Source organism: Alexandromys fortis, unplaced genomic scaffold (genome assembly GCF_014885135.2).
Source record: "Alexandromys fortis isolate MF-2015 unplaced genomic scaffold, M_Fortis_MF-2015_v1.1 scaffold_51, whole genome shotgun sequence".
NCBI lineage: Eukaryota > Metazoa > Chordata > Mammalia > Rodentia > Cricetidae > Alexandromys > Alexandromys fortis.
In genome coordinates, this window is record NW_026067925.1 from 851272 (window position 1) to 877520 (window position 26249).

The following is a 26249-nucleotide window of genomic DNA, read 5'->3' on the forward strand; positions in this document are numbered from 1 at the left end:
CACCAGAGCGTTCATGTCAGAGGCCCATCCCTTCTTGGGTTGAGCTCTACTATCTGTTGTGACATGGCTGTCATGAATCGAGGAGCTTCAGGTAAGAGCTGAAGTCAGCCCCAATTCCTTCAGCTGTTTCTCATATGGAATTATTTCCTGCAGTTCTGGAAATGAACCTGTGCACCCAATGAGTAATAATTGTGTCTTTTTGACTGGTCAGTGCCTGCTCTTTGGCGGGCAAAGGAATTCCCAGCAGGAATCTACCCAAAAAAATTGTATTGAAATTTTTAAATTTTGTTTATTATACCTAATACAATGGAAATGTTATGCAAATAATAAAAACAATTTAAAAATAAAATAAGAAAGAGCACATTATGTTTGTATTTCAGTGCCTGTTACCTCATGTAATTCCATTCTCCGGTTCCATACGTTCCCTCACATTGTTCCTCACCTCTGAATACATTGCATACATACACTACATTTTCATTGGCCATTCATCAGCTGATGGACTTCTAGGATGCTTCCATTTCCTGGCGACTGTAAAGAGAGCATCAGGAAACACGGATGTGTGAGTATCTCTACAGTAGAGCACTGAGTTCTTTGGGCGTGTGCACAGGAGTGGAATGCTGGCTCATCTGCTAGTCCTGTTTGAGAAAGGCTCCCCCAAATTTCCACAGTGATTGCACCACCTACAGTCCCACCGGCCCTCAAACATCCATCGCTCTTACCTTCCCTGCTCACAGTACTTTTTACCGTTGGTGTTCTCGATGATAGCCTTCTGACTGGAGTGAGACAGAGCCTCCAAGTAGTTATAGTTTGTATTTGCCTAATGGCTAAGGATATTAAACACTCCTCGAAACATTTGTTGGCCATTTATACTTCTTTTGAGAACTATCTGTTCAGTTCATTTGCACATTTATTGAAAGGCATAGTATTGATTTCATTGTTTGGTTTCTGAAGTGCTTTTTAAACATTCTAGATATTCACCCTTCACCTGGACTGTAGACGGCAGATTTTTCTCCCAGTCTGTAGGCTACTTACCTGTCCCCCCCACCCCCCGGCTTAAAGCAACAATAAACAACTCCTGGGGGTGGGGCAGACTCTCACCTGTGCAACTACATGCAAGTCATGTAGGGAGCTCCAGGGCTGCAGCTTTAACATCATCGCTTAGGACGGGGCTGGAATCAGCTGCTGTTAAGTCAGTCATCCACGCTATATAAGTAACTCCACACCCACTAAAAGGAAAGAGAACGCATATCACATCTGTAATAAAGAGCCCATTCTGGAATCCTGGGAACCTATGGGAGAGTCAGAGAGAGTGGAGACAGTTAACTGAGATAAGTGTTAAGAAAGAAACTAACCATGCCAGAGGTGGTGCATGGTGCCCAGTAGAGAATGTTGTTCCCCAGAGCATTGAGGAAAGGGGTTCCCAGAGCCCCATTTGGAACATGGATTTTATGAGCTAGGGGAGGATTTGGTGGAGCTAAATGACTTGGACTGGCATGTATATTGGGTTTATAAAGTTCTAATCTACAATAAATAAAAAGGGAGGGAGGGAGGGAGGGAGGGAGGGAGGGAGAGAGGGAGGGAGGGAGGAAAGACACATGTACAAGATCTACATGTGTCCCTACAGAAAAAAAAAAGATGAAGAAAAGTTGTACTGATAGAAGGCATAGGTGTTAAAACAACACTAAAGAAAGGACTAAGCTTGTCCTGAGGAAGGACAATAATTCCAGAGTAAATTAAATTGTGTACCTCTCTCTCATACCAAAAAAATATGTGCTGGGGATGGAAACTGTTTGCCTGGCCTGTAACGGTCCCAGAAGTCGGATGGAGCTGATGGAGAGGTCATGGGAGTGGCTGCAGTTGCAGTTCTGACCAAGAGCCTATCAGACCCAGCCAGGCACAGTGGTGGCAGGCTAACCCAACTGCTCTTCCTCTGCCCCGACCTAAACTGCTGGAGCTGGCCCCACTAAGTCCACGGAGGCGAGGAGATGCATGGAAGTCCCATAGAGGTGTGCCAGGATAAGGAAACCAGACGACTGAGGAGGGAATAAATTTTCATTCTCTACTTGCTAACACATTACCTTAGCTGCTAACTCGTATCAACTGATGAGTCAAATGAACTACAGTGGAGTTTTGGAGAACCCGTTCACCATTTAAGAGGTATTATTACATGAGTTTGGTTTTTTCTTGTTGTTGGGGTTGTTTTGTCGTTTTTTTTTTTAATGCTAACTTCTGAGTATCTGACAAAATTAAAGAAACGTCTTTTTAAAAAATCAGTAAAAACAATAGCTGTTTTGTATCAATTATTTTAAAGGTATCATACACGGACTGGGATAGGGGCTCCCAAAAGCTATAAAGTTGTTAAATGAAAAATCCGGAACCAATGGTGGGTTACCTCTAGGAGTTATGGCCCAGGGAGATCTTAGAGACCTTTAAAATGATAAATACTATTGTTACTGTGTCCTAATTAGGGTTTTTATTGCTGTGATGAAGCACCTGTGACCAAAAGTAAATTGGGGAGGAAAGGGTTTGCTTGGCTTATGCTTCTACATCGCAGTAATTCAAACAGGGCAGGAACCTGGAGACAGGAGCTGATTCAGAGACCGTGGCATGCTGCACTAGCTTACTCCCCGTGGCTTGCTCAGCCTACTTTCTTATAGAACCCAGGACCACCAGCCCTGGGGTGGCCCCACCCACAAAGAGCTGGACCCTCCCCTTCGATCACTAGTTAAGAAAATGTCTTACAGCTGGGTCTTATGGAGGCCTTTCCTCAGTCCAGGTTCCCTCCTTTCAGATAACTCCAGCCTGTGTCGAGCTGACATGAAACCAGCCAGCACACACTTATTTTTGTGTGAGTGAAAATCTTTGAGAAGAACAACATCTGGGTGGTTTTGACACCATCAACAAAGATGAAGTGACCATAGCTGTGTGGATTTATCTCTGTGTCTTTTGTTACATTCCACTGGTCCTCCTGTCTGGTTTTCTGTCAAGAAAATGAGAACATATTCATAATCATTCTGTTAAAAATTGTTTCTAAGTCACTTTGATCAGGAGTCATTACTCTGGGGTGTGTAGTTTAAGGAAGAAATGGGTTTTTCCCTTATTTTTATTTTATAGGTATGATTGTTTTGCATGTCTGTGTACCACGTGTGTTCAGTGCCTTCAGAGACCAAAAGACAGTGTTTGATCCCCTGAAATAGGAGTTCCAGACACTTGTAGGTGCTGGAGATCAAACCCAGGTCCTCTGGAAGAGCAGAGAGTGCTAACCACTGAACCCTCTCTTCTCCAGGACAAGACAAGTTATCTTGATTTTTTTTTTTCATGTTATTTGTGAGTTGTGCACTGAACTTGCTCAGCTGTCAGTTTCTCTTAGGTCACTTTTCTTGTTTCAGAGAATGAGTGCAGTGTTTCGGAGGGATTGGAATGTAGTAGAGTTATAATTTATTCCCCTCTGTGCTGAGGATACTAAACTCCATCCCTCTAACTCTACTCTGAGAGTAGGAACCCATCTTCAATAGCAGTCACTACCAGGGATAGGCTCATTTATTGCTGGATATTATCTGGCATCTCTCACGTTCCTTTCCTGGATCCTGGAACCCTGCCTCCTGCTTGGCGTTCCTCTGGGACTGGGCACTTCTTCTTGGGCTCTCTATAGGTGAGCACCTGTCTGGACCAGCTCTGGCTTTGAATCTGGTTGACACTTCTCCGTCTCTGACTCCTACCCTGGATCTTGTTTGCCTCTGACTTCAGAGCCAGCTTTGGCTCTCACTCTGTCTTGCCATCTGGAAACGTGTGTGAGTGTGTCTTTCGGAATGCGTTTGACACACCCGCATTGTGCAGTCAGACTGGGTCTTGGCGTTGGCTCAGCCTAGCTGGTCTTGTCCCACCAAGGCCTGCATGCAGTTCAGCTGTAAGGACAACTGATGCTGATTCATGAGTGGGGGAATTAACTTACCTAGGTGACAGTGGGCCAGTGGGAGGGATAGTCTCATGATTCAGAACACAATTAACTCCTTGGCTAATAATGCTAATTTATTCTGCTAAATTATCAATTCCTTTCAGAAACTGCCTCCAACTCACCCTAGCCTGGAATAGACGCCTCCACTCTCAGAGATCCTTGTATTTTTCTTCTTGCTGCAATCCATATCACCGCTTACTGGAATTTCCTGTGTAATTATCAATCCCTCCAAAAAGGATAGAAACCCCACAAAAGGAAGGCGGTTAATTGCATCTTTGGTGTTGGTATGATCAGCACCCATAATATGTCTGGCTCATGGTAGGCACTTAATAAACGTTTGTTGAATAATTAGTTAACTAACAATTTATAGGCACTGTAGTCATATAGTGGAAAACACTGGTAAAGATTAAATTCTCAGTCCTACTTACACTTCCTCTCAAGCTACCGGAAGCCCAAAAGTGAAGTAAAACAGGCTGATAGCGTCTGGTGTTCATGCTTCCCCCAGAAGACTCCAGCCTGACCGGAGATGGCCCAGCAGCACATGTGGATCTGGTTCCTTTGCCTGCAGACCTGTAAGTTCTGAGCCTTGTTCGAATTCAACTCCTACTGTCCCATAAGATTTTAGAAATTATGCTTGGGGAGTCATTGACATGTCCCTTTGATCTATTTTCAACAGATCACCCTGTGCTTCTGTTTAGATTATACTCAAAACATTGAACTACAAGAAGAGCTTAGGATCCAAACTGTGTGCTTTATTTCTTTAAACCAATAAACCAATCATCTTGCACTTGATATTCCAGCTCCTAACTAATGCTTTCGATTCCTGTTACACTCTCCTCCTCCCCCATGATCATTTTGTCTGTGAGGCTTTCCACCAAACTATGTATTTGACTTAAGTTTTTCATTTCCAGCACCATGTCGGTTTGATTTTTCTTTTGTATTTCCATCTCTTTGTTTAATCCTCTCAGCTTAGCTGGTCTTGTCTCCACAATTTGTCTGGGACACAGTAGGCACTTAAAAAAATGTTTTCTTGGCCGGGCGGTGGTGGTGCTTTAATCCCAGCACTCAGGAGACAGAGGCAGGCGGATCTCTGTGAGTTCAAGGCCAGCCTGGTACAAGAGCTAGTTCCAGGACAGGCTCCAAAACTACAGAGAAACCCTGTGTTGAAAAAACAAACAAAAATGTTTTGTTGGATAGCTAATTAATGAATGCTAGGCACTGGAGTCATATAACAGAAAACACTAGCAAGTGGAACAAGAACCAATGCTTCTGTATATTTTCTTTTTCCCCCCATTTATTGAAAAAGAAATGTTTTGTTCATATAATATGTCCTGCTTAGCTTTCCTTCTCTAAACTCCTCCCAGTTCCCGCCCACATCTTCTCCCCCCAGGTCCTCTCCTTTCTGTCTCTCATTAGAAAAGAACAGGCTCCTAGAGATAACAAACAAGCATGACAAAATTAAATAGAATACGATGAAACAAAAGCCGTCAGTCACACGGAGGTTGGACGACAATCCAACAGAAGGAAAAAAGGCCAGTTGCAGACCCAGACCCACTTACAGTGATATTTTATTTATGTTTTAATAAATAAAGCTTGCCTGAAGATCAGAGGGTAAAACTAAGCCACTGGAGGCCAGGCAGTGGTGTCATATACCTTTAATCCCAGGATTTGGGAGACAGAGGCAGATGGATCTGTGTGAGTTCAAGGCCACCCTGGGCAACACAAGATCAACGCAGAAACAGATCCAGGTGGTGGTCCTCATACCTTTAATCCCAGTAGTAGGGAGTCATACGCCTTCAATCCCAGCACTAAAGGAGAATATGAGACAGAAGGAGACAGAGGCTCAGGGCCCCTGAAGTCAACCAGCCTTGACAGAGGTAAAACTTTTCTAGTGGTTTGGCTGTTTTGCTTTTTTGATCTTCAACTTGAACCCCCAAAATCTGTTTGTGGGTTTTTATTATTCATGCTACACCAATTCTTTCACACACACCCAGGAACCTACAAAAAGACTAAACTGAAGCCGGTGGTGGTGGTGGTGTATGCCTTTAATCCCAGCACTCAGGAGGCAGAGGCCAGCCTGGACTACAAAGTGAGTTCCAGGGCAGCCAGAACTGAAACCTTGTCTCAAAAAAAAAAAAAAAACCTAAGCTTTCAGCTGTAGCATATGCACAGAGGACCTGGCTCAGCCCCGCTTCAGTCTCTGTGAGTTCAAATGAGTCTTACTGAGTTGTTTCAGAAAGCGTCACTCTCCTGGTGTCCTCTGTCACCTCTGGCTCTTACACTCTTTCTGACTCCTCTTCTGTGGAGATCCCTGAGCTCTGAGGGGAGGGATTTGATGGAAACATCCCCGTTAGAGCTGTGTGTCCCAAGGATTCTCTCTCCACATAATGTCTGGCTGTGGGTCTCTGCATCTGTTCCCATCTGCACAGGAGGAAGCTTCTCTGATGATGACTGAACAAGGTACCGATCTATGAGTGTAGCAGAATACCATTAGGGGTCATTTTATTACTGTAGTAAAACCAAGTAGTGTTTGGTTTTACCCTAGGTCTCTGGGCTATCTAGTCTCTGGGTCATACAAGCAATGTCCAGTATGGGTTCTATCTCATGGAGTATGCTTTAGTGAAATCAGACATTGATTGGTTGGTTATTCCCATAAGTTCCGGGGCACCATTGCCCTAGCGTATTGTTCATGCAAGACAGGTTGTAGGTCAAAGGTTTTGTGGCTGTGTTAGTGTTCTCTTTCTCTTTTGGTAGCCTACAAAGTACCTTCCTATACCAGAGACACTAGAATACAGGGATAAAGACTCCATGTAGACAGCAGCTGGACTTCTCCATGTTCAATGAGTTGTGTTGGTGTTACCCTATAAAATGGGTCATCACTATCACTTTGTGGAGAACAATCCCTTTCATAGCAACAGCCTGGGTAATTTGGGGATTTCTATGAGACCACCCCCCCTTGCCCAATAACTCAACTAAATGAAGCCCAGTCCTGGTACTGGAAGCCTCATTCAGTGACAAGAGATAGCCAATTGGGACTCTGTTGCCCACTAATTTGGAGACTTCTTTAGGATCACCTTGATATATTTTAGAAAGTTTCCACTGCGGTAGGTTTCCATATACTCCCTCAAATGCCCCTCAATTCCAGCTGTCTCTCCCGCATCCACTCCCCTAAACCCTATCTTCCCTCCCCGCTTCCACCTGATCCTCCTCTCCTGTTTCTGTCCCAACCCTCCCCCAGCCCACACATAAAATCTATTCTGTTTTCCCCTTCCAGAGAGATTCATGTAATCCCTCTTTTACCTTCCTCTTTACCTAACCTCTCTGGGTCTATAGATTGTAAGTTGGTAATCATATATATGTGTGTGTGTGTGTGTGTGTGTGTGTGTGTGTGTGTGTGTGTGAATTCACATATCAGTGAATGTGTTATCATATTTATCATATATTCCTGGGTTACCTCACTCAAAAAGATTTTTTTTTCTAGTTCCATCCATTTGCCTACAAATTTCATGATATCAATTTTTTAAAAGCTGAGGAACAGTCCATTGTGAAAATGTACCCCAATTTCTTCACTCATTCTTCTATTAAGGGACATATAGTTGGCTTTTAGTTTTTGGCTATCGTGAACAGAACAGTAATAAACATGGTTGCGCAAGTGTCCCATGTAGTAATATGAAGCATGTTTTGGGTATATGACCAAGAGAGGTATAAATGGATCTTGAAGTAGATAGATTCCCAATTTTCTAAGGAACTGCCATATCAATTTCCATAATGACTGTACAAGTTTACACTCCCACCAGCAATAGATGAGTGTTCCCCTTATTCCATATCTTCTCCAACATGAGCAGTCACTTGTGTTTTGATCTTAGCCATTCTGACAGGTGTAAGATGGAATCTCAACATAGTTTTGATTTGCATTTCCCTGATGGCTAAGGATTTTGAACAGTTCTTTTAAGTGTGTCTCAGCCATTTGAATTTCCTCTAAAGAGAATTCTCTGTTTAGGTCTGTACCCCATTTTTTAAACGGGATTATTTGGTTTTTTGATACCTAGTTTCTTTATATATTTTAGATATTAGTTCTCTATCAGACGGTGAGTTGCTAAAAATCCTTTCCCATTCTGTAGACTGCTGCTTTGTCTAAATGGCGATGTCCTTTGCCTTACAAAAACTTTTCGATCTCACGAAGTCCCGTTTCTTCATTGTTGGTCTTATTGCCTACATTATCTATGTTCCGTTCAAGAAGTCTTCTCCTGTGCCAGTGAGTACAAGACTATCCCTCACTTTCTCTTCAATCAGTTCATTGTATCTGATTTTTATACTGAGGTCTTTGAGCCACTTGGACTTGAGTTTTGGGCAGATAAGTATGGACCTATTTGCATTCTTCTACATGCAGACATCCAGTGAGACCAACACCATTTGTTGAAGATGCTTTCTTTTTTCATTGTACAATTTTGGCTTCTTTGCTTCTTTATCAAAAATCATAGTCCATGGGCCTGTGAATTTATGTATGGATCTTCAATTCAATTCCATTAATCAAAGTGGGTTTTTTTGCCACCACAATGATGTTTTTATTACTATTGCTTTGTAGTATTACTTGAGATCAGGAATGGTGAGACCTCCCAAAGTTCTTTTATTTTTCAGGAATGTTTTAATTATCCTGGGTTTTCTTCCCATATGAAGTTAAGAATTGTCCTTTCAAGATCTGTGAAGATTTGCACTGAAATTTTGATTGGGATTGCATTGAATCTGTAGATTGTTTTTTTAGGATGGTCATTTCACTATGTTAATCCTACTGATCCATGACCATGGGAGATCTTTCTATCTTCTGATATCTTCATCTATTTTTTCTTCAATATCTTACAGTTTTTATCATGTAAGTTTTTCACTTGTTTGGTAGAGTTAACTCAAGAAGATATTTTCTATTATTTGAGGCTATAGTGAGAGGTGTTTTTTTTTAGGAGGGCTACTGATTTTTGTGAGTTAATTCTGTATCCAGCTACTTTGTTGAAAATGTTTATCAGCTGTAGGAGTTCCCCAATAGAATTTCTAGGGTCGGTTATATATACTATAATATCATCTGCAAATAAAGATACTTTTATTTATTTATTTATTTCTTATTTGTATACCCTTGATCTCCTTCCATTGTCTTATTGCTCTGGCTAAGACTTCAAGCACTAATATTGAATAGATATGGAGAAAGTGGATAAACTTGTCTTGTTCCTGATTTTAGTAGAATTGCTGTATCTCTCCATTTAATTTTATGTTGCCTACAGGCTTACTGTAAACTGCTTTTATTGTATTTAGATATGTCCCTTATATCTCTGCTCTCTTCAGGATCCTTATCATGAAGGGGTGTTGTATTTTGCCAAAGGCCTATTCTGCATCTAATGAGATGATAGTGTCTTTTTTTTATTTCAGTTTGTTTATGTGGTGGATTATATATTTATTGGTTTTGTATACTGAGTTATTCTTACACTTCTGGGATGAAGCGACTTGATCATGATGTGTTCTTGGGTTCAATTTGCAAGTAGTTTATTAAGTATTTTTGTGTCTATGCTCATAAGAGGAAATGGTCTGTAATTTTTTTTCTTTTTGGGGTCTTTGTGTGGTTTGGGTACCAGGGTAACTGTGGCCTCATAAAATGAGTTAGTCAATGTTTTTTCCATTTCTATTTTGTGAAATAATTTAAGAAGTGTTATTTAAGAGGTGTTAACTCCTCTTTGAAAATATGGTATATTCCTAGCCTGGGGATTTCTTTGGTTGGAAGACTTTTAATGACTGCTTCTATTTCGCTGGGGGTTTATAGATCTGTTTGAATTGCTTATCTGATCTTGATTTAACTTTGGTAAGTGGTACCTATTGAGAAAATTACCCATTTCTTTTAAATTTTCCAATTTAGTGAAGTACAAGTTTTTTAAGAATTTAGTTTTGAATCTCTGAATTTCCTAGGTGTCTGTTATTATGCGCCCCCCTTTTTATTTCTAATTTTGTTAATTTGGATATTCTAGCTCTGCCTTTTAGCTTGAATAAATGCTTGCCTATCTTGTTGATTTCTGTCAAAGAACTAAGTCTTTGTTTCATTGAATTTTTTTGGTATTTTCTTTGTTTCTATTTTATTGATTTCTGCCATGAGTTTGATTATTTCTGTGTCTACTCCTTTTGGCCTGTGATTACTTTTTGTTCTAACACTTTCAGGTGTGCTGTTAAGTTGCTACTGTGAGATCTCTCCAGGTGTTTGGTTTTTAATGTAGGCACTTAGTGCTATGAACTTCTGTCTTAGAGCCACTCCCATGGTGTCCCCTAAGTTTGGGTATGTTGTGCAGGCACTTTCATTGAAATCTGGAAAGTCTTTCTTAATTTCTGTCTTGGTCTGTTTTTCATTCAGTAGACAGTTGTTCGGTTTCCATGAGTTTATAAGCTTTCTGTTGTGGCTGTTGGTTTTGGTAGCTGACTTTAATCTGTGATCTGATAGGATGCAGGAAGTTATTTCAGTTTTCTTGTTATCTACTGGAGCTTGCTTTTTATCTGAGTATGTGGTCATTTTGGAGAAGGTTTCATGAGGTGCAGAGAAAGCATAATCTTTTGCTTTTGGGTGAAATGTTTTGTAAATATCTGTTAAGTACATTTAGTTTATAAAGTCTGTTCATGCCAGCATTTCTCTGATTAGTTTTTTTGTCTGGTTGGCCTGTCCATTGGTGAGAATGGGGTACTGAGGTCTCCCACTATCAGTGTGGGAGGATCAATATGTGATTTAAGCTGTAGTAGTGTTTCTTTTACAAACCTGAGTACCCTTATGTTTGGGCATAGATGTTAACATTTTCAATGTCCTCTTGGTGTCCTTCCCTTCTCTTTTGATTAGTTTTAGTTTGAAGTCTATTTTTTCAGATACCAAAATGGCTACACCAGCTTGTTTCTTAGGTCCATCTGCTTTGAATATCTTTTTCCATTCCTTTACTCTGAAATAACATCTATCTTTGATGTTGAGATGTGTTTTTGGGTTGTAACAGAAGGATGGATCTTATTTTCACATCCATTCTGTTAGTCTGTGTCTTTTTATTGGGGAATTGAGATCGTTGATATTGAGAGATATCAATGACAAATGATTGTTGATTCCTATTGTTTTGGTGGTGATGGTGATGGTGTGTGTGTGTGTGTGTGTGTGTGTGTGTGTGTGTGTGTGCTTGTCTGAATGTAGTAAGTACTTGAAAATAATAGCCAAGTGTAGTGGTATATACCTTTAATCTTGGCATTTGGGAGACAGAGGCAGGGGAATTCCAGACCATTCTAGTCTACATAGTGAGTTCCAGGTCAGTCCTCTATACAGAGTGAAATCCTATCTCAAAAACAGGTATATGTTAGCTGATTCTGGAGCTGTGTTTCACATTTGTGTTTCATGCTTTATTAAGAAGGGTACTGGTTCTGTTAGTTGTTTGTGGGATGGTCTAAGGAAGCTAAACAACAAAACAGTAGCAGTTGGAGCTTGAGTACAGGCTAGTGGGATATTAAAAAGGAAACCAGGGACGAGATATTCGTTTTGTCAGATATGCTCAAAACAGGGAGTGAGGTCTTGTTTTTAAAGAAGTCAAACATATGGATCACTCTAAGTGTACCTAGAGTTATTTCATAGATACTTCCGAAGGATACAATATGCTCTAGAGTCCTCCTGCTGCTACCCTTGGTGGAGTGAGTGGTCCCTTCTATTCAGTGCTGGGCATGGAGACCAACACAGCTTTTCTGCCCCTCCCCCAGCAACTGGAGCAGGGAAACAGCCAAGAAGCGAAGGAGAACTACATATAGAAACCTGCATTCTTCTCTGACATCACAGGATAAGGAAGTTGGAGACAGTGAGCTCATGACTACTTTGTGCTGGAAAAGTCTTCTCCAAAGCAAGACTTACAGTCAACTTCTCGTGGTTTTGTGAACTCTGTGACTGATTATCCATGTGTCCTACAGCGACTTAGCCTCCAGGGACAGAAGACAGAAAAGTCCGCCACTGGCTCCTTGTTCATTCTCTCTATTAAGTCTTTCCTATGTTGGTTTGATTATTTTCCATCCTCCTCCCATTTTTGCATCTATCCACTCAGCCCTTCCCCTTTGATTTTTCTCCTATCTCCCATCAATGAAAGCAATGATTAACCATGTATGAAACAATCACTATACACCTGACATAATTCTAAGTTCTCTACAATATTACTTTGTCCAATCCCATGATACTCCATAAGATGGATTGTACTTATTAATAAGTCCATTTTCAGATGAAAGTGTTGATACAGAGATACTTAGAAGTCAAACAGTGAGGAATTTTGTTTTAATCAAAGTTTAAGTGTTTTCTAAGAGGAGCAACACTAGTAAAGCACTGGATGACCACGTTCCCACCTCTGTTTCAGAGTTGGTGTTTTATTTCGAGTTTTAAAGTATTGATTCAGAATAACCTAAGTCTTATTAAGATGACATAAAATAAAAATGTCTAGAAAAATGGTATACTGCTGTAGAGGGTTGTAGGTTGCTTTTTAAAAACACAGCTGTGACCTAAGAATTTCTGTAATTATGGGGAGAGTGACATAGGACTTCTGTTGGCCTGCCCTTTCCTTCCTCATTGCTGTCAGCATCTCTTGACTTATTTTGGCTAATATAACTGACTCTTATTGGAGTGTTGCATACTCAAGCTATGTCTGTTTGTCCTCCCAGTTCTCAAATATGGAGGGACCTTCTAGCCACACTGCTAACTCTGGGATGGAGATCAAAAAAGGATAGTTTAATTCCTGCCCCAGCTCCCAAACAAGAACAAGAAATGTTTATTTAAAGGGCCATGAGGAAACAAAGGGTAGGAGTGATTGTTAAGCAATAATTCAACTGTCCCTAGTTCCTCTCTAACATACCCTCTGCCTCACCCTGATGTCCCAACCTTTTTCTTTCCTTTAGAGTAGTATAAAGTATTTAGTCCCTTCAACAATGTTATTTGTTTGAGAGATATTTATGAATGAGTGTGTGCTGTGTATATGTGTGGTATATGCCCATGTACACACAGGTGCATATGTGTGCCCCTGCATGAGGAGGTCAGAGGTCAACATACAATGTCTTTTTTCAGTGCTCTCGCCCTTATTTTTTAAGATAGTTTCTCTAATTGAACCTGGAGTTCACTGATTCAGCGAGGTTGGATGACCAATGAGTTTCCAGGAATCTGCCTGGCTCTTCCTCATTCCACCCCCCATCCCCATGGGGCTAGAGTTACAGATGTGTACTGGAGATCTGAATTCAGGTCCTCATGCTTACAAAGCAATTGCTTGACAGGCTGAGTCATCTCTCCGGCCTCTTATTTGTTTTGTATTTAAGAAACAATGCAGTGGTCAGGATATGCCAGCCCACAGATGTTAGCTTATTTAGCTCTCATAATGCTTTTTATTAATTTATTTCTCTTACGTCCCCACTGCAGCTTCCCCTCTCCTCTCCTCCCACTTCTTCCTCTCTTCCTATCCTTCAACCCACTCCTCCTTCCTCTGTATTTGCTCAGAAAGGGGCAGGCCTCCCATGAGCATCAGCAAAGCATCTTGCGACAATTTTATGAGGTCAGTATTATTTCCAGTGAAATCTGAGGAAACAGAGGCATGGAGGACTGATGGCTAGTATCCCCTAACACCAGTAGTCACAGCCAGGTAGTCTCAGCCTTAAAGGCAGGTCAACAGTGACTTACAAAGGGGCAGGCCAAGGATGCGCCTCAAGGCAAGATTTCCTGAGGGTCTCTAAATCCTTCTCCATTGGTACAGAAACTGGAGAGACCTGTCACTAGATCATCTAGCCCTCAGTGTGACTCAAAGTGACAGCTCTTCTTAGTTTCATTCATCAGCTAGGATCCTGAGGCTTAGCTGGTTCAGTACATTCTTGGATGTCTAGCTTGTCAGCAATGAAGGGAGCAGGCAAAAGCACCTTGGCCTAAGTACTGCCATTTTTACTTCAGACTCCGTTTTACCTGTAGGGTAACATGTAGACTAGGCAAGCCCTAGAAGAGCTGTGAACTTTCCAAAGGCTGACCAACCTCCTCCTTAGACAACAGAGTAGTCTGGCAGGTCCCTTAGTTCTCTCAAAACATTATGGCTGTTCCTAATAAAAGAAAAAACACACACACACACACAAATGCATCTGATTGGTTGGACTGAAAAACTCTCATTTTGTGTCAGTTGACAGTGATGGAGCACGCAAGGAAAGTCCCTAATCTTTCATCTGATTGTGAAAATCATGTCTGTAACTTGGCAACAAAAGTTTGTGAATTTTGTTCTTATAACCCCTGCTTCTGGCCCTGTTCAGGGCTGCCAGGAGCGACCAGGCTCACGAGTCTCTGTTCTGAAGCCCTGATTGGTCAGTGACCTGCTTAGGTAGTGACGTATTATTAAAGTCTTTAGAGCCCATAAGTGTTGTTTCTCTCCTTCCTTGTGGATCATAACGGACTGAGTGTAACAAGCAATAGAGTCTGGCATGGATCATGTTTCTTGATCTGCAGTTTGAGGCACTGTTGCTATGTTGTGAGTCCCCATTCTGTAGATTCCTGTGGATTTTCTTTTCAAACAGAGCAGATACTCCAGTAGAAGGAAGCGACAATTTGCTGACTGTCCCGTCTCATTAATCAGTTTGAACTCTGACCAAGACCCAGACACCCGTGAAGAGTTCTCTTGGGCCCTCATTTTTAGTTTTGCTGTTGAATTTTCTCTTTTGTTGTTTATTTGTTTTATTTCATATTTCTATTGCTAAATAGAGAGAGTGATTGTCTCACAGCAAGAAAAGGTATTCGTGTTCATTCTCTACCCCACCCCCACCCCCAAGAAATACTTTAAAGACCATCCACTGGATGAAACATTAGTGATGAAAAGAAAGACTCTTCAGTCAAGTAGGCTGAATTCAGGGAAATGGGGGAATGATAAATTAATACACATATTTGAAACTTTAAGTAGTGTTGTCTGGCACAAAAAGAAAACACAAAGAGTGGGCGGCTTTAGCATTGGTGCTCTGGTGTCAGAACACAGTCCATGGTGAGCTATGTGAGGGAAATTATTAGTGCTTGTGAGAAAACTCCAAGGGAAGAGAACAAGAGTCTTGTGACCTCCGTCCTCCAAAGCACAGAACTGTTCTTGGAAAGTGCTCTTGTGCCCCTCCTAGGTGCAGCAAATGGGAGTGGATTTGGTTCCAATGACCACTGCACTTACTGTGGTTACTCAGCCAAGCACAGCTTGTCCTTATGATTGTATACAGCTTGAACCTTACAAACTTGGCCTACAGGATGACCTTGCTTAATGACTAAAATATTATCTGAGGCTCTAAAGTTGGCTATTGTATGAGACTTTAGTCTACCTCGTTCTTAGGCTCCATTCTCCAGGTCCCAATGCTTTTGGAGTGGTGACAGTCAGGAAAGCTCTCTCTGATGGGCGGATGTTAGAAGCAAGACCTACACAAGACAAAGGCATGTGGGAGTGTCTGGCATGAAAGGGAACGGAGCAGACATACGTGCCAAGGTGAAGCACTCCTGGCCTGTACAGCTGTCAGGGAGAGAGAAAGGCTGGCAGATTCTGGCAGGATCTAGATGATGGTGAAGTCCGTGAAAGGAGACTAAGTGGTTTCACAAGCCCAGAGGACATGGTGTGTGCTCTTCATAGAACCTAAGAAGCGCCACAACGCATTTCCCTCTGTCCAGTTAAAGATAGGCTAGCTCATCAAGTTCTCAACCCCAGATGGTTTTCTGACTCTTTTTCTGTTTCTTTATTCTTTTTCAAATGTCTTTTCCCACCATTCCTGTTGTCTCCTTCCAGTGGCAGCTTTGGGCAGCTACTTATTCATGGAATGTGTGTTTGTGGAGTCCACCCACAAGCACAGAAGACATCATCCAGCTAAACACAGGTCGTTGGCTAACCCGTGGCCTAATCTGTCCCTCCGGAAGAAGTACTCCAGCCTAAAGACAGAGAGGCAGGCTCCCTTTCGCAGAGTCTGCCCACAGTACCCCATCCATGCTGTGTGGTCCATGATCTCTACTCTAGATTTCCTCCTCCTCAGAGCTATCTAAAGGGTCACCACAGACTTTTACCATGTGTTGAGTATGAATACGAAATATCTGCCTCTCCTCCAGCCCCCAAACCCCATATGTTAAAGGCTTAGTTTTAATCTGCTGGGTTTGGAGAAGTGATCATATTACAAGGGTTCTAACTTCACCAGTGGGTCAATCCTTTGATATATTCAAAACCTGATGATGGTATTAAGAAGTGAGAGAAACTAGGAGACGGGGTCTAATAAAGAGACATTGATTACTGGAAGTTATCCCCTAGAAAGGGAGACCTTGTTTCCCGACTCATCTATTCTTTCTCTGATTACTGGGAACCATGAGGAAAAAAGCTAGTCTCTAGCATGCTCCTTGCTGTGATAGTCTAACTTGCCTCAGCTTATAGCAGTGGAGCTAAGTAGCTATGAACTAAAATCTATGAACTGTGAGTCAAAACAAATCTGTCCTCCTTTGATTCATGTTGCAGCTTCTGTCACAATGGAATCTGAACACACATCACTCAAACCTCACCAGTGTAGCCTCTCCTGGCCCTTGTCTCTTCTTTGGAAGCATAGTCTGCCTCTCACTCTTCCCGTTTGTGGTCAGTCCGCTCTACGGGAGTTTGAAACTGAGACCGGTCAGCTATGATGTAGCTGTAGAACACCTCTTGACTTGGACCCCAAGGTTTCCACAACCATTTGATCTGCTTCATCAACCTCCTGCCGGCTTATAAGACTGTGTCTCAAACTTTTTCCACCAAAATAATTGAAACTACCACATATATGTACCACCCACATATTGTGCTAAGCGCTATTTCATCCATTATCAAATAGTTACCCACAACTAGAAATGAGGAGATAAGGGTTTCAATAATTTTTCATAATTATACTAATAGGTACAAATATATCTGAATTTAAAACACGTATCCATTATTGTCAGATTTCCTAGCCAGATTGACCCTGATCTCCTTCTTCTTAGCAGCTGCTCTCGCCTTCCACATGACTGAAGAGGTGATGCCATCAGAATGGTTATCTTTCACTTTATGTTTTTCAACACTAAATGTTTACTATGCTGTAAGCATCTTCTGTGTGCTGTGATGACAGTGTCTTATGAAACAGACGTTTTTACAATCCATCCTGTAGTCTACCTAATGAAAGTGGTCATCAAGTGAGTACCAACCAACCCAGCTCAAACCCTCATCCCTTCCACCTCCCCCCAGCAGGATAATCTGGATTCCCATTGGATTGTCTCACATGCTTCCATTCTCAAAGAGCATCAATACACTTCTGTCTTAGGGTTTTTATTGCTGTGAAGAGACATCATGATCATGGCAACTCATATAAATAAAAGGTTTAATTGGAGTAGCTCGCTTACAGTTTCAGAGGTTCAGTCCATTATCATCATGATGGGGAGCATGTCAGAGTGGAGGCAGATGTGGTGCTGGAGCTGAGAGTCCTATATCTTGCAGGCACAGGAAGTCGACGGACTCACTGGGTGGTATTCAAACATAGGAAATCTCAAGGCCCACCCCTACAGTGACACACTTCCTCCAGCAAAGTCACACTTCCGAATAGTGCCACTCCCTTTGGGGGCCGTTTTCTTTCAAACCACCACATCTTCAAAGACATAAAATTTAAGAGATGTTTTCAGCTTCCGTCCTACTTGAACACTCTGAATCATTGTATCACAGACAATCCCTTTTTGATCATCTTGAGGCTATAGTAGATTCTCTGTTGATAAGTGGCCATCTGATCTACTTGTTTGCTTTGTTGTTGTTTTTTATAATTCTTCTATTACTGTAGACACTTCTCACAAACTCAGCTCCAGATCTAAGCCTTACAGTTCCTGACTTTTATCTTTCTATATCACTGACGTCAATACTTGGTTTCTCGTTGATTCCTGACATTTCTCAGGGGTCCAGCTACCATGGCAAAATAAAGTATAAAGAAAAAGAGATGGAGGGAGCATCTTTTCTTCTCCTAAAAGACATTGGAGGCATATATAATACTTTACTTATATTTCATATTTGATTGGCCTGAACTCGGTGGCATGATGACACTTCACTAGCCGAAAGCAGGATAATGTAGCCTATTCTTGTGGTTATCTGCCCTTTTAACCACCAAGGGTTCTGTCACTGTGATGAAGGAGAGAACAAATATTGGAAAATAGCAGGTGTAATGAGTCTTTTTCTGTCCTGCCAGTCAGCTCTCAGATAATGACACAGAGACTTTTTTAATATTTATTTATTTATTATGTATACAATATTCTGTCTGTGTGTATGTCTGCAGGCTGGAAGAGGATTGGTTGTGAGCCACCATGTGGTTGCCGGGAATTGAACTCAGGACCTTTGGTAGAGCAAGCAATGCTCTTAACCACTGAGCCATCTCTCCAGCCCGACACAGAGACTTTTTATTAATTATGCAAATTTGGCCTATAGCATAGACTTGTTCCTAACTAGCTTTTATAACTTAAATTAATCCATTTATTTTAATCTATATTCTATTACATAGTGTATATCTGTATTCCATCTTGCACTTCATGTATCTTCTTTGTGTCTCCTGGCATCTCCTGCATGCACAGATCCTCTTCCTCTTCCTTTTTCTCCCCCAAAATCTCACCTATACCTCCTGCCTAGCTATAGGTTGTTCACCTTTTTACTACATCAATCATAGAAATATATCTTTACACAGTGTGCAAATATCCCACAGCAAGCAGGTTCTGTTGCCACTCTCTTCCATCCAACAATACCTCTAGACCATACTTTTCTTCTATCATCCTTCCTTCCAACCTCTTACTTAGGTGGTCCAATCTCATCTCAGAGTCAACAGTTCTAACACTGGCCTTGTCTTTTCCATTTGACATCTTTCCCGCATTTCTGTTTTCTACATTTAGTTTTTCACTGACACAAACTAGAAGCCACAAACAGCAAAACAAGTGAATTGTACGAGGTGCCTATTTCGTCATTGCCCTTCCTTGCACTATCTCTCAAACTCAGCCCTTCCTTTCCATTCCTATTATAACTCCCTCAGTTCATGCCCAGATGGCTACATTTGCCTCTTAAAGTTCTCTCTTGTTTCTTTACAGCATATCTGTTTCCTCTATTACCAAAGCTTCTCATTCTTTATATACATCATTACTATTTTAAATTACCCCAACACGTTATTTTAATCTTAATCCTCAAAACTTTATTAGATCTCTCTACCTATTAAATAAACTCAAATTAAAGATTTTCCCATATCTTAACCTAATTTTTTCCAGTACTCTCTCTCTCCCTCCCTCCCCCATCATGAAAATCTAGACTCAATTAGCATCAAAACTTGTGAACTTGAATTTAGAACCCAAAGACCTGAGACTCCTTTTCTTCCACTACCTAGAGAATCCTTCTTTCAATATGTTTTTCTAACAGCTATAGTTCAAAGTATTCTTTCTCTTTTTGAAATTTGACTGAAATTACCATTGATGGGTGTCATTCATTCACCTGACATTTCCTACTTCATACTACAAAGGAAAGTTATATACATGTGTATTATTACCCCAACTTGGTATTAATTCCCCTGAGGCTCAAACTTAGGGCCTCACATATGACATGCAAATTTCAACCCCTTTTCAAGACATTTTTGTGCCACAAGTGCTCTCCGAAATTGGATTTTGCTGAGATTCCTTCTGGTAATAGCATAATATTTGAGTCTCTGCAGCATGTAGAAAAATAAATATTGGAGTTTATTGGCAGAAATTTTCTTTCTTTAAAAACCGAAGTATTTTAAGGGCAGATTGAGATCCACCAAGTAGAGCACTTAAAAGCACCCAGTTGGGCTTTACTTGAATTATCCCATAAATCTGCTCTAAAGCGGGGGAGTCCAATATGGCCTCAGCATCACTGAGTTGTCACAGAGAAGGGCCATGCAATCTTTAAAATATACATACCAATTGGTCAAGATCAACACCAGGAATAATTCATATTAGTTTCACTCTGGCAGTTAACAAAGCGCTTCTGCTCACATTACACCGGTTGCTGCTCACTGAGGAGATTGGGGCCAATGTTACACTATTCTAGACTACAAAAGGTTTTGTAACTTTATTGAGCTTTCCCAGTTTGGAAGTAGATGCCCAGTCTGGAGCCTGTCTCGTGTGTTTTTCAGCTATGTGCTATCGTCTCAAAGCTACCTCTCCCAGAGCAGTTGTGTGCCTTTGAAAGCAGCAGAAAATTTATTTCACACCTATTCAAACTCTATGCTTTTTCTCAGCGAGCTCAAGGTTCTTGCAACCATATCAGCAGTGCAAAAAAGCTGCAGTATTTCCCCTGCAGCATCACCTAGCATTGCTCTTCCTGCTTGATTGCTCTTTGATAGCCCACCATCATTTCCTGAATGACTCCTGTGGGGAGTGGAACGTAGCTGAACACCGACACCACATTCAAATGCTTGTGGTGGCACAACTGCTTTACCACCAAGAAGTTCTCAGCATTAGCAAATGGCCTCCACATTTCCAGAAGATACTGATAGAGTTGTTGGGGTCCAGCTTCGACGGGTTCATATATTCAAAGATAGGAACATGTGGATCAGAAATGTCAGATGGAAAAAAACAGAGATTAAAAAGAAATATACAAAGATCCACAATAGAGTCTGGAGGGCAACCCAGTGAATACTGAATTCCCCGTGTTTATTTTTCATATGCTTTATATAATCCAATCCAAAGGGAGTGGAGGGGGAGAGAAGGCAAAAGACTACTTTACCATGATACAAAAACAAACAGAGTAACTACCTCTTCAATACCTGAAACATCAAGCATCTATATCCTGAGTTAAGTATTCTGTTGTTTAGGTAGGACATGCAGCAACCACACCATATGCCAAGCATCCTGTAGGTAGCCACACCCTGTTTCAAACCTCCTTGTCACGAAGGAGCAAGAATATAACTGAACTCTCTGACCTTTGGTCAAGGTGGAACAGATCCACATCCGTGGGCTCTGACATAGAACATAGCCAGTATTAGATATCCCGTATCTGGTTCATCTCATGCCTAACTTAAACCAGAAGACGAGAACGGCAGCTCATCCATAGGACCTCCATTCAAAAAAGCCTTGAAACATGTAAGCAATCTGAGACAGGGGTTGGCTATGGCATTTGCAGGACCCAGTGTAGAGAAAATTTGGGGCTCTCTGTTTGAAATGTGTTAAGCATTTGGAAGTCACACAGCACCAGAAAACAAGTTCAGAATCCTTTAAGCTTGGCCTCTGGCATGCTACACTTGAGACACAAGCTAGGATATTCCAGGTGCCCTCTGTGAACCCTACCAGCCCAGTGGGACAATTGATGTTTTGGATTTCTGCAAAGTGTGGCTGCTACAGACAGCATTAGCCTAACTTTATGTTTTCTTCCTGTCACCCGTTCCATTTGGCACCCATCATGTTTCCTCTTATATTCTGTGGGTTCCTCAGGGCTATAGCAGTATCCTATTATCCCTGTGCTCCTAACAGCATGGATGGGTGGTTAGCACTTAAAAAATGTTGGTAGGTAAGTGTCCCTACTTTCCTCCTCTCCCACCCTTACTTGCTGTAGTGCCCTGAAACATGTTGACTTGGCTTGCCCATCCCAACTAAGTTACCAGTATTTCCTCCTTAGGGCAAACCTTCCACTGACCCAAAAGGAAAGAGGTTCATCTTAGCAGTCCTGGGCTCCTGCAGTAGCTACTGAACTGAAGGGCAAAGGGGGCCAGAGTGAGAGCCCCACCATGCTGAGAAATCCTTTCATTTTAGTGACTTGCGTTCACAACAGACCCTCTGTATACCAAGCCCTGTGTCAGCTTTAGGGTTAACCTGAATCCACCTATGTGAGAAACATGAATTGACCTTTGGGGTCTGCACATAACCAGTTCACATCAAAACAGCCCAGCTAGTCATTCGTGATTCGTGACTGGTCAGTTCCCATGTCATAGACATTATCACATACTTCATTATCACATACTTCCCGGCCAATCTCAAACACTCCTGATCATTAAAGAAGCCACAGTAACAGGGCTGCTATATTAAAACATGTTACTACTGCTTTATAATAGATGCATAAATTCTGAAGACTAGGAGGCATTCAAGGGAAAAAGGGCAGAAACCTTCATTAGATCCAAGATATCAAGTGTGTCCCTTTTCTGATCCTTCTACCCAGTAGTAGAAGAGTTGGGGACAGTTCCTGGAGTATGTGAGTCACTGCTTTGTTTGTTTGCTTTTTGTTTTTTACTGTGGTCTTCAAAAATATGTTACATTTTTTTCTTTTATCCTTGGAAGATAAATGCAAAGAGTTCTTCCAGGTTCTGACAAAATTATTCCCTAAGTTGACGGTTTTGGGGGTATCTTTTCTGTTCACTTCTATCTTCCCAACCTCCATAGAGCATATGACCCACAATACCTGTTTAACTACTTAACAGGGGGAAGTATTAAAATTCGCTCTTGTGTTGGGCTCTTTGGAAGCAGCTTACCAAATAGGCTAAGTTCATTTCTTCATTCATCCATTTATGAATGAACACATGTATTCATTCAGGGACAGTTTTGTTTCAGACAACATTGCAAATGTTTAATTAAATTTTGCTTGTCATAGTATATTAAACATACCTAGAGTAAGCTGGCCAGTGGTGTTGTACGCCTTTAATTCCAGCACTTGAGAGGCAGAGACGGGTGGATCTCTCTGAGATTAAGGCCAGCCTGGGCTACATAGCTAGTTTAAGGACAGCCAGGACTACACACACACACACACACACACACACACAGTCTCGAAAAAAAAAAAAGAAGAAGAAGAAAAACATACCTAGAATGAAAGAAGACATCGTCAAGACACAGGATGAGCAAGTGTCTGAGTAAGTTCCTCAGTGATACTCAAGACAGAGAAGGAACACAAAGAGGTTCAACAGTCTGATGGTTACTGTTTTCTATTTATATCCTCAGGGTCTGAAGCAGCAGGAAGAGATGCAGATTCACACCTGGTGGATGGAATTCTTGGGGAGTCAGTTACTTTCTCCTTAAATATTCAAGAGCCACAGAATGTTAAGAACATTGCCTGGACTTCTAAATCATCCGTTGCTTTTGTCAAACCAAGACTCCAAGGAGAACCACCTGATGTTATTGTGACCCAGGCGGCTTATGAAGGACGAATAGATGTCATAAAACAGAACTATGACCTAATCATTAAAAACCTGAGAACGGAAGATGCAGGAACTTACAAAGCAGACATAAATATAGAGAATACCCCCACCATCACAAAACACTACCATCTTCATATTTACCGTAAGTTATGGGAGGACAAAGGGCGAAATTTCCTTTTGCTTTGGAGTTTCTGGCATAAAGCACACCATATTTCTGAGAATGGTTCCCTAACTCTTTTCATACAACTGTATAAGCATGTCAGCACTTCCAAAGGTCTAACTTTAGTGCTAGACAGCACAGACTTCAGCTATATTGTTTTTCCAGCAGAATTTGTCCTTGGATCTTCATTTCCCTTTCTTATAAAATGCCAACAATCATATTATTTAATTTGCAAGAGTTATTATAATAATCTAGTAAGATGCCACCTGCAAAGTGGTCTTTTAAAAGCTTCTTGTTTCAAAATAATTGCAGGATGCATGGGAAAGTGCAAAGAACCACAAAAGGAGGTGCTGTGTGTCCTTCACTTCCCCTGTTCTGTTCCTCTAGATCCAACTCTCAGTCTCATCTCCTGTGCTATGGGACCTCTGGGGTGACCTCTCTCCACTGTCTCCCCTTGGAGATGCAATAAGCAGATGCTGGTTGAACTCTCCTCCTGTACATGTTAATACTTACAAAACTGCAGCTGGGTGTGCAAGCGCAAAACAGGAAATTGATGTTAGTGTGGTCTGCAGAGCTTACTTAGGAGGCTCCAGCTTGTATCAGCACTTAGTCAGGAATGGAATCCCTTGTAGTCCTATAGAATTTAATCATATGTGTAGGTATCACAATCAAGGCAGTTAATTCAGTGTAGCATCCCAAGATTGCCTTGTCTCAGCTCAGAAGAGTGGAGAACCGTCAGCCCTGACTCTGGTTTTCTCTGCCGAGCAGCTTGTACAGATAGCATCTCTGTTCCTACTGAGAAAGTGAAATTCAGACTGTGGTTTTCACCACTATGTCTACACCAATACCCACCACACACACACACTCACACGCACGTGCGCACACACGCGGGCACACACACACACACACACACACACACACACACACAAAGTCTCTCTGAAAATAGGTAAATATGGTCTTTTTCATGGGCTTCAGCTATGTTGGAATAGTCAAGGCCCGCTGTGGTAGGGTTGCCTGGCTACAGTGGAGTCAGATTGCCCTGCCTGTTATTGACTGTGTTTTCATGCTGGTGTCTAGGTATCTAGGTGATAGGGATGATTATAGGTCTAGGTGCTGATCTAGGGATTTGTCTTTGTTGGATGGGTGTTTTGCTCCTTAGCTTCTGTTTCCTTTCTGAATTTTCAGAGAGTGTGATGGATATGTGTTGTCTAGTAGAAAATTTTCTTTGGACCTGATAGTTGTGGCTACTGAACGTTTCAGGTAAAATGTGTTTCTGGGTATTGGGAGCTGACACTTAGGGCCTGGAATGGGATAGGGATCTGAAGGGGTCCACAGGAAAGAGGAAGGGAGATTGTTCAACCAGCACCTGCTTATTTCATCTCCTTGGAATCGGGGGAGACAGTGGAGAGGGGTCACAGCAGAGGGTCTGCTATAACACTGGGGATATAACTGGGGGGGGGGGGCTGGATCTAGGTGAACAGAGGAGAGGGGAAGATCTACAGACAGCCTATGTGCTTCCCTGGCAGAAGCGGTCTATGGATTAGCAGGGAGTGCCTGCTGGAGTTTGGAGCTAGGATAAAGCAACAGGTGGGGAGAGGGAGGATGGGAGGAAAGAACTGTGGGCTCCACAGAGATGTGGGTGGTGGGAGGTTAGAAGGAAGGCTGCAGCAGGTGTTCTGCTGCAGAGCTAGCGATGAGACTGGGGCATTGGGTTTGGAGGAGAGGGGGTACTGGTGAAGGTCTTCAGTTGGCTTACCTGTTTCCCTGGCCTGCTCAACTGGTGTGTTTGCAGGGAATGCCTGCTGGTGTTTTCTGGAACTCCTGTTGGAGACTGGGATAGTGGGATGAATTGGGGAAAGGAAGGCTGGAGGAGAAGATAGCAGTCCTCAAAGAAAAAAATTAATAAATCCCTTAAAGAAATCCATGAAATCACAAACAGTGGAAAAAACAAATAAAACTCTTCAAGACCTGAACATAAGGGTACCCATGTTTGTAAAGAAACACTACTACAGCTTAAATCACATATTGACCCTCACACATTGATAATGGGAAACCTCAATACCCAACCCTCACTAATAGATGGGTCATCCAGACAAAAACTAATCAGAGAAATGCTGGAGCTACCTGATGCTATAAACCAAAGGGATCTAACAGATATTTACAGAACATTTCACCCAAACACAAAAGAATATACCTTTCTTCTCTGCACCTCATGGAACATTGTCCAAAACTGAGCATGTACTCAGACACAAAGAAAGTCCCAATAGATACAAGAAAATTAAAATAACCCCATGCAGCCTATCAGGCCAGCACAGATTACAGCTGGTTATCAACAGCAACAGAAAGCTTACAAACTCGTGAAAGCTGAACAACTCTCTATTGAATGGGAAATGGGTTAAGACAGAAATTAAAGATACTCTAGAATTTAAAGAAAATGAATACACACTAAAATGAGATTTTTATATCTAGTTTTATGAGTATAACATCCTTTATTGGGAGATGATATTCAGTAACATGAAGATGGGAATCTCCCTGATAGAAATTGAGTCTTCACAGTCAGAACTATTCTAGAACTACTGAATTCTCTGTGACATCCTGTGCGCATGAGCTGGAGAACATTGTGCTAAGTTTTTACTAACATCACTATTTCAGCACAAATATTTTGGGAAAGTTAATGAAAAAAATGAAATGTTTGTTGAAATAAAGAGCGGCGGGGCTGCGTCCCCAACACCCCAGCCGCTTGGCTAGCTCACGCCCGAAATAACAACACACAAACTGTATTCATTTAAAGAACTGCTTGGCCCCTGAACTCTAGCCCTTACAGGCTAATTCTCGCACCTGGACTAGCCCATTTCTAATGATTCTAGCCTCCATCCATCGTTGCGTCTACCCAGGAGAGCTGAGCATGGCGTCTCTCTGGGAGTAGAGCAGAGTCTGACTTCACTTCCTCTTCCGCCCAGAATTCTATTCTGTTTACTCCTCCCATCTATG

General features: G+C 41.8%; 1 protein-coding gene across 2 annotated transcripts in view; it reads left to right on the forward strand.

Annotated features, from left to right (window-relative positions):
- Positions 1–2036: 2036 nt before the first annotated feature.
- The window catches only part of Cd84 (CD84 molecule), a 38556-nt gene continuing 14343 nt past the window's right edge, over positions 2037–26249 (forward strand). Inside the window, exons 1-3 of one of the 2 annotated variants that reach the window (XM_050143104.1) lie at positions 2037–2157; positions 4397–4527; positions 22902–23240. In XM_050143104.1, coding sequence (XP_049999061.1) covers positions 4482–4527; positions 22902–23240 — 385 coding nt within the window. In that variant the 5' untranslated portion in view covers positions 2037–2157; positions 4397–4481. The remainder of the gene's footprint in view (positions 2158–4396; positions 4528–22901; positions 23241–26249) is intronic. The other variant, XM_050143103.1, reaches the window with a different exon arrangement.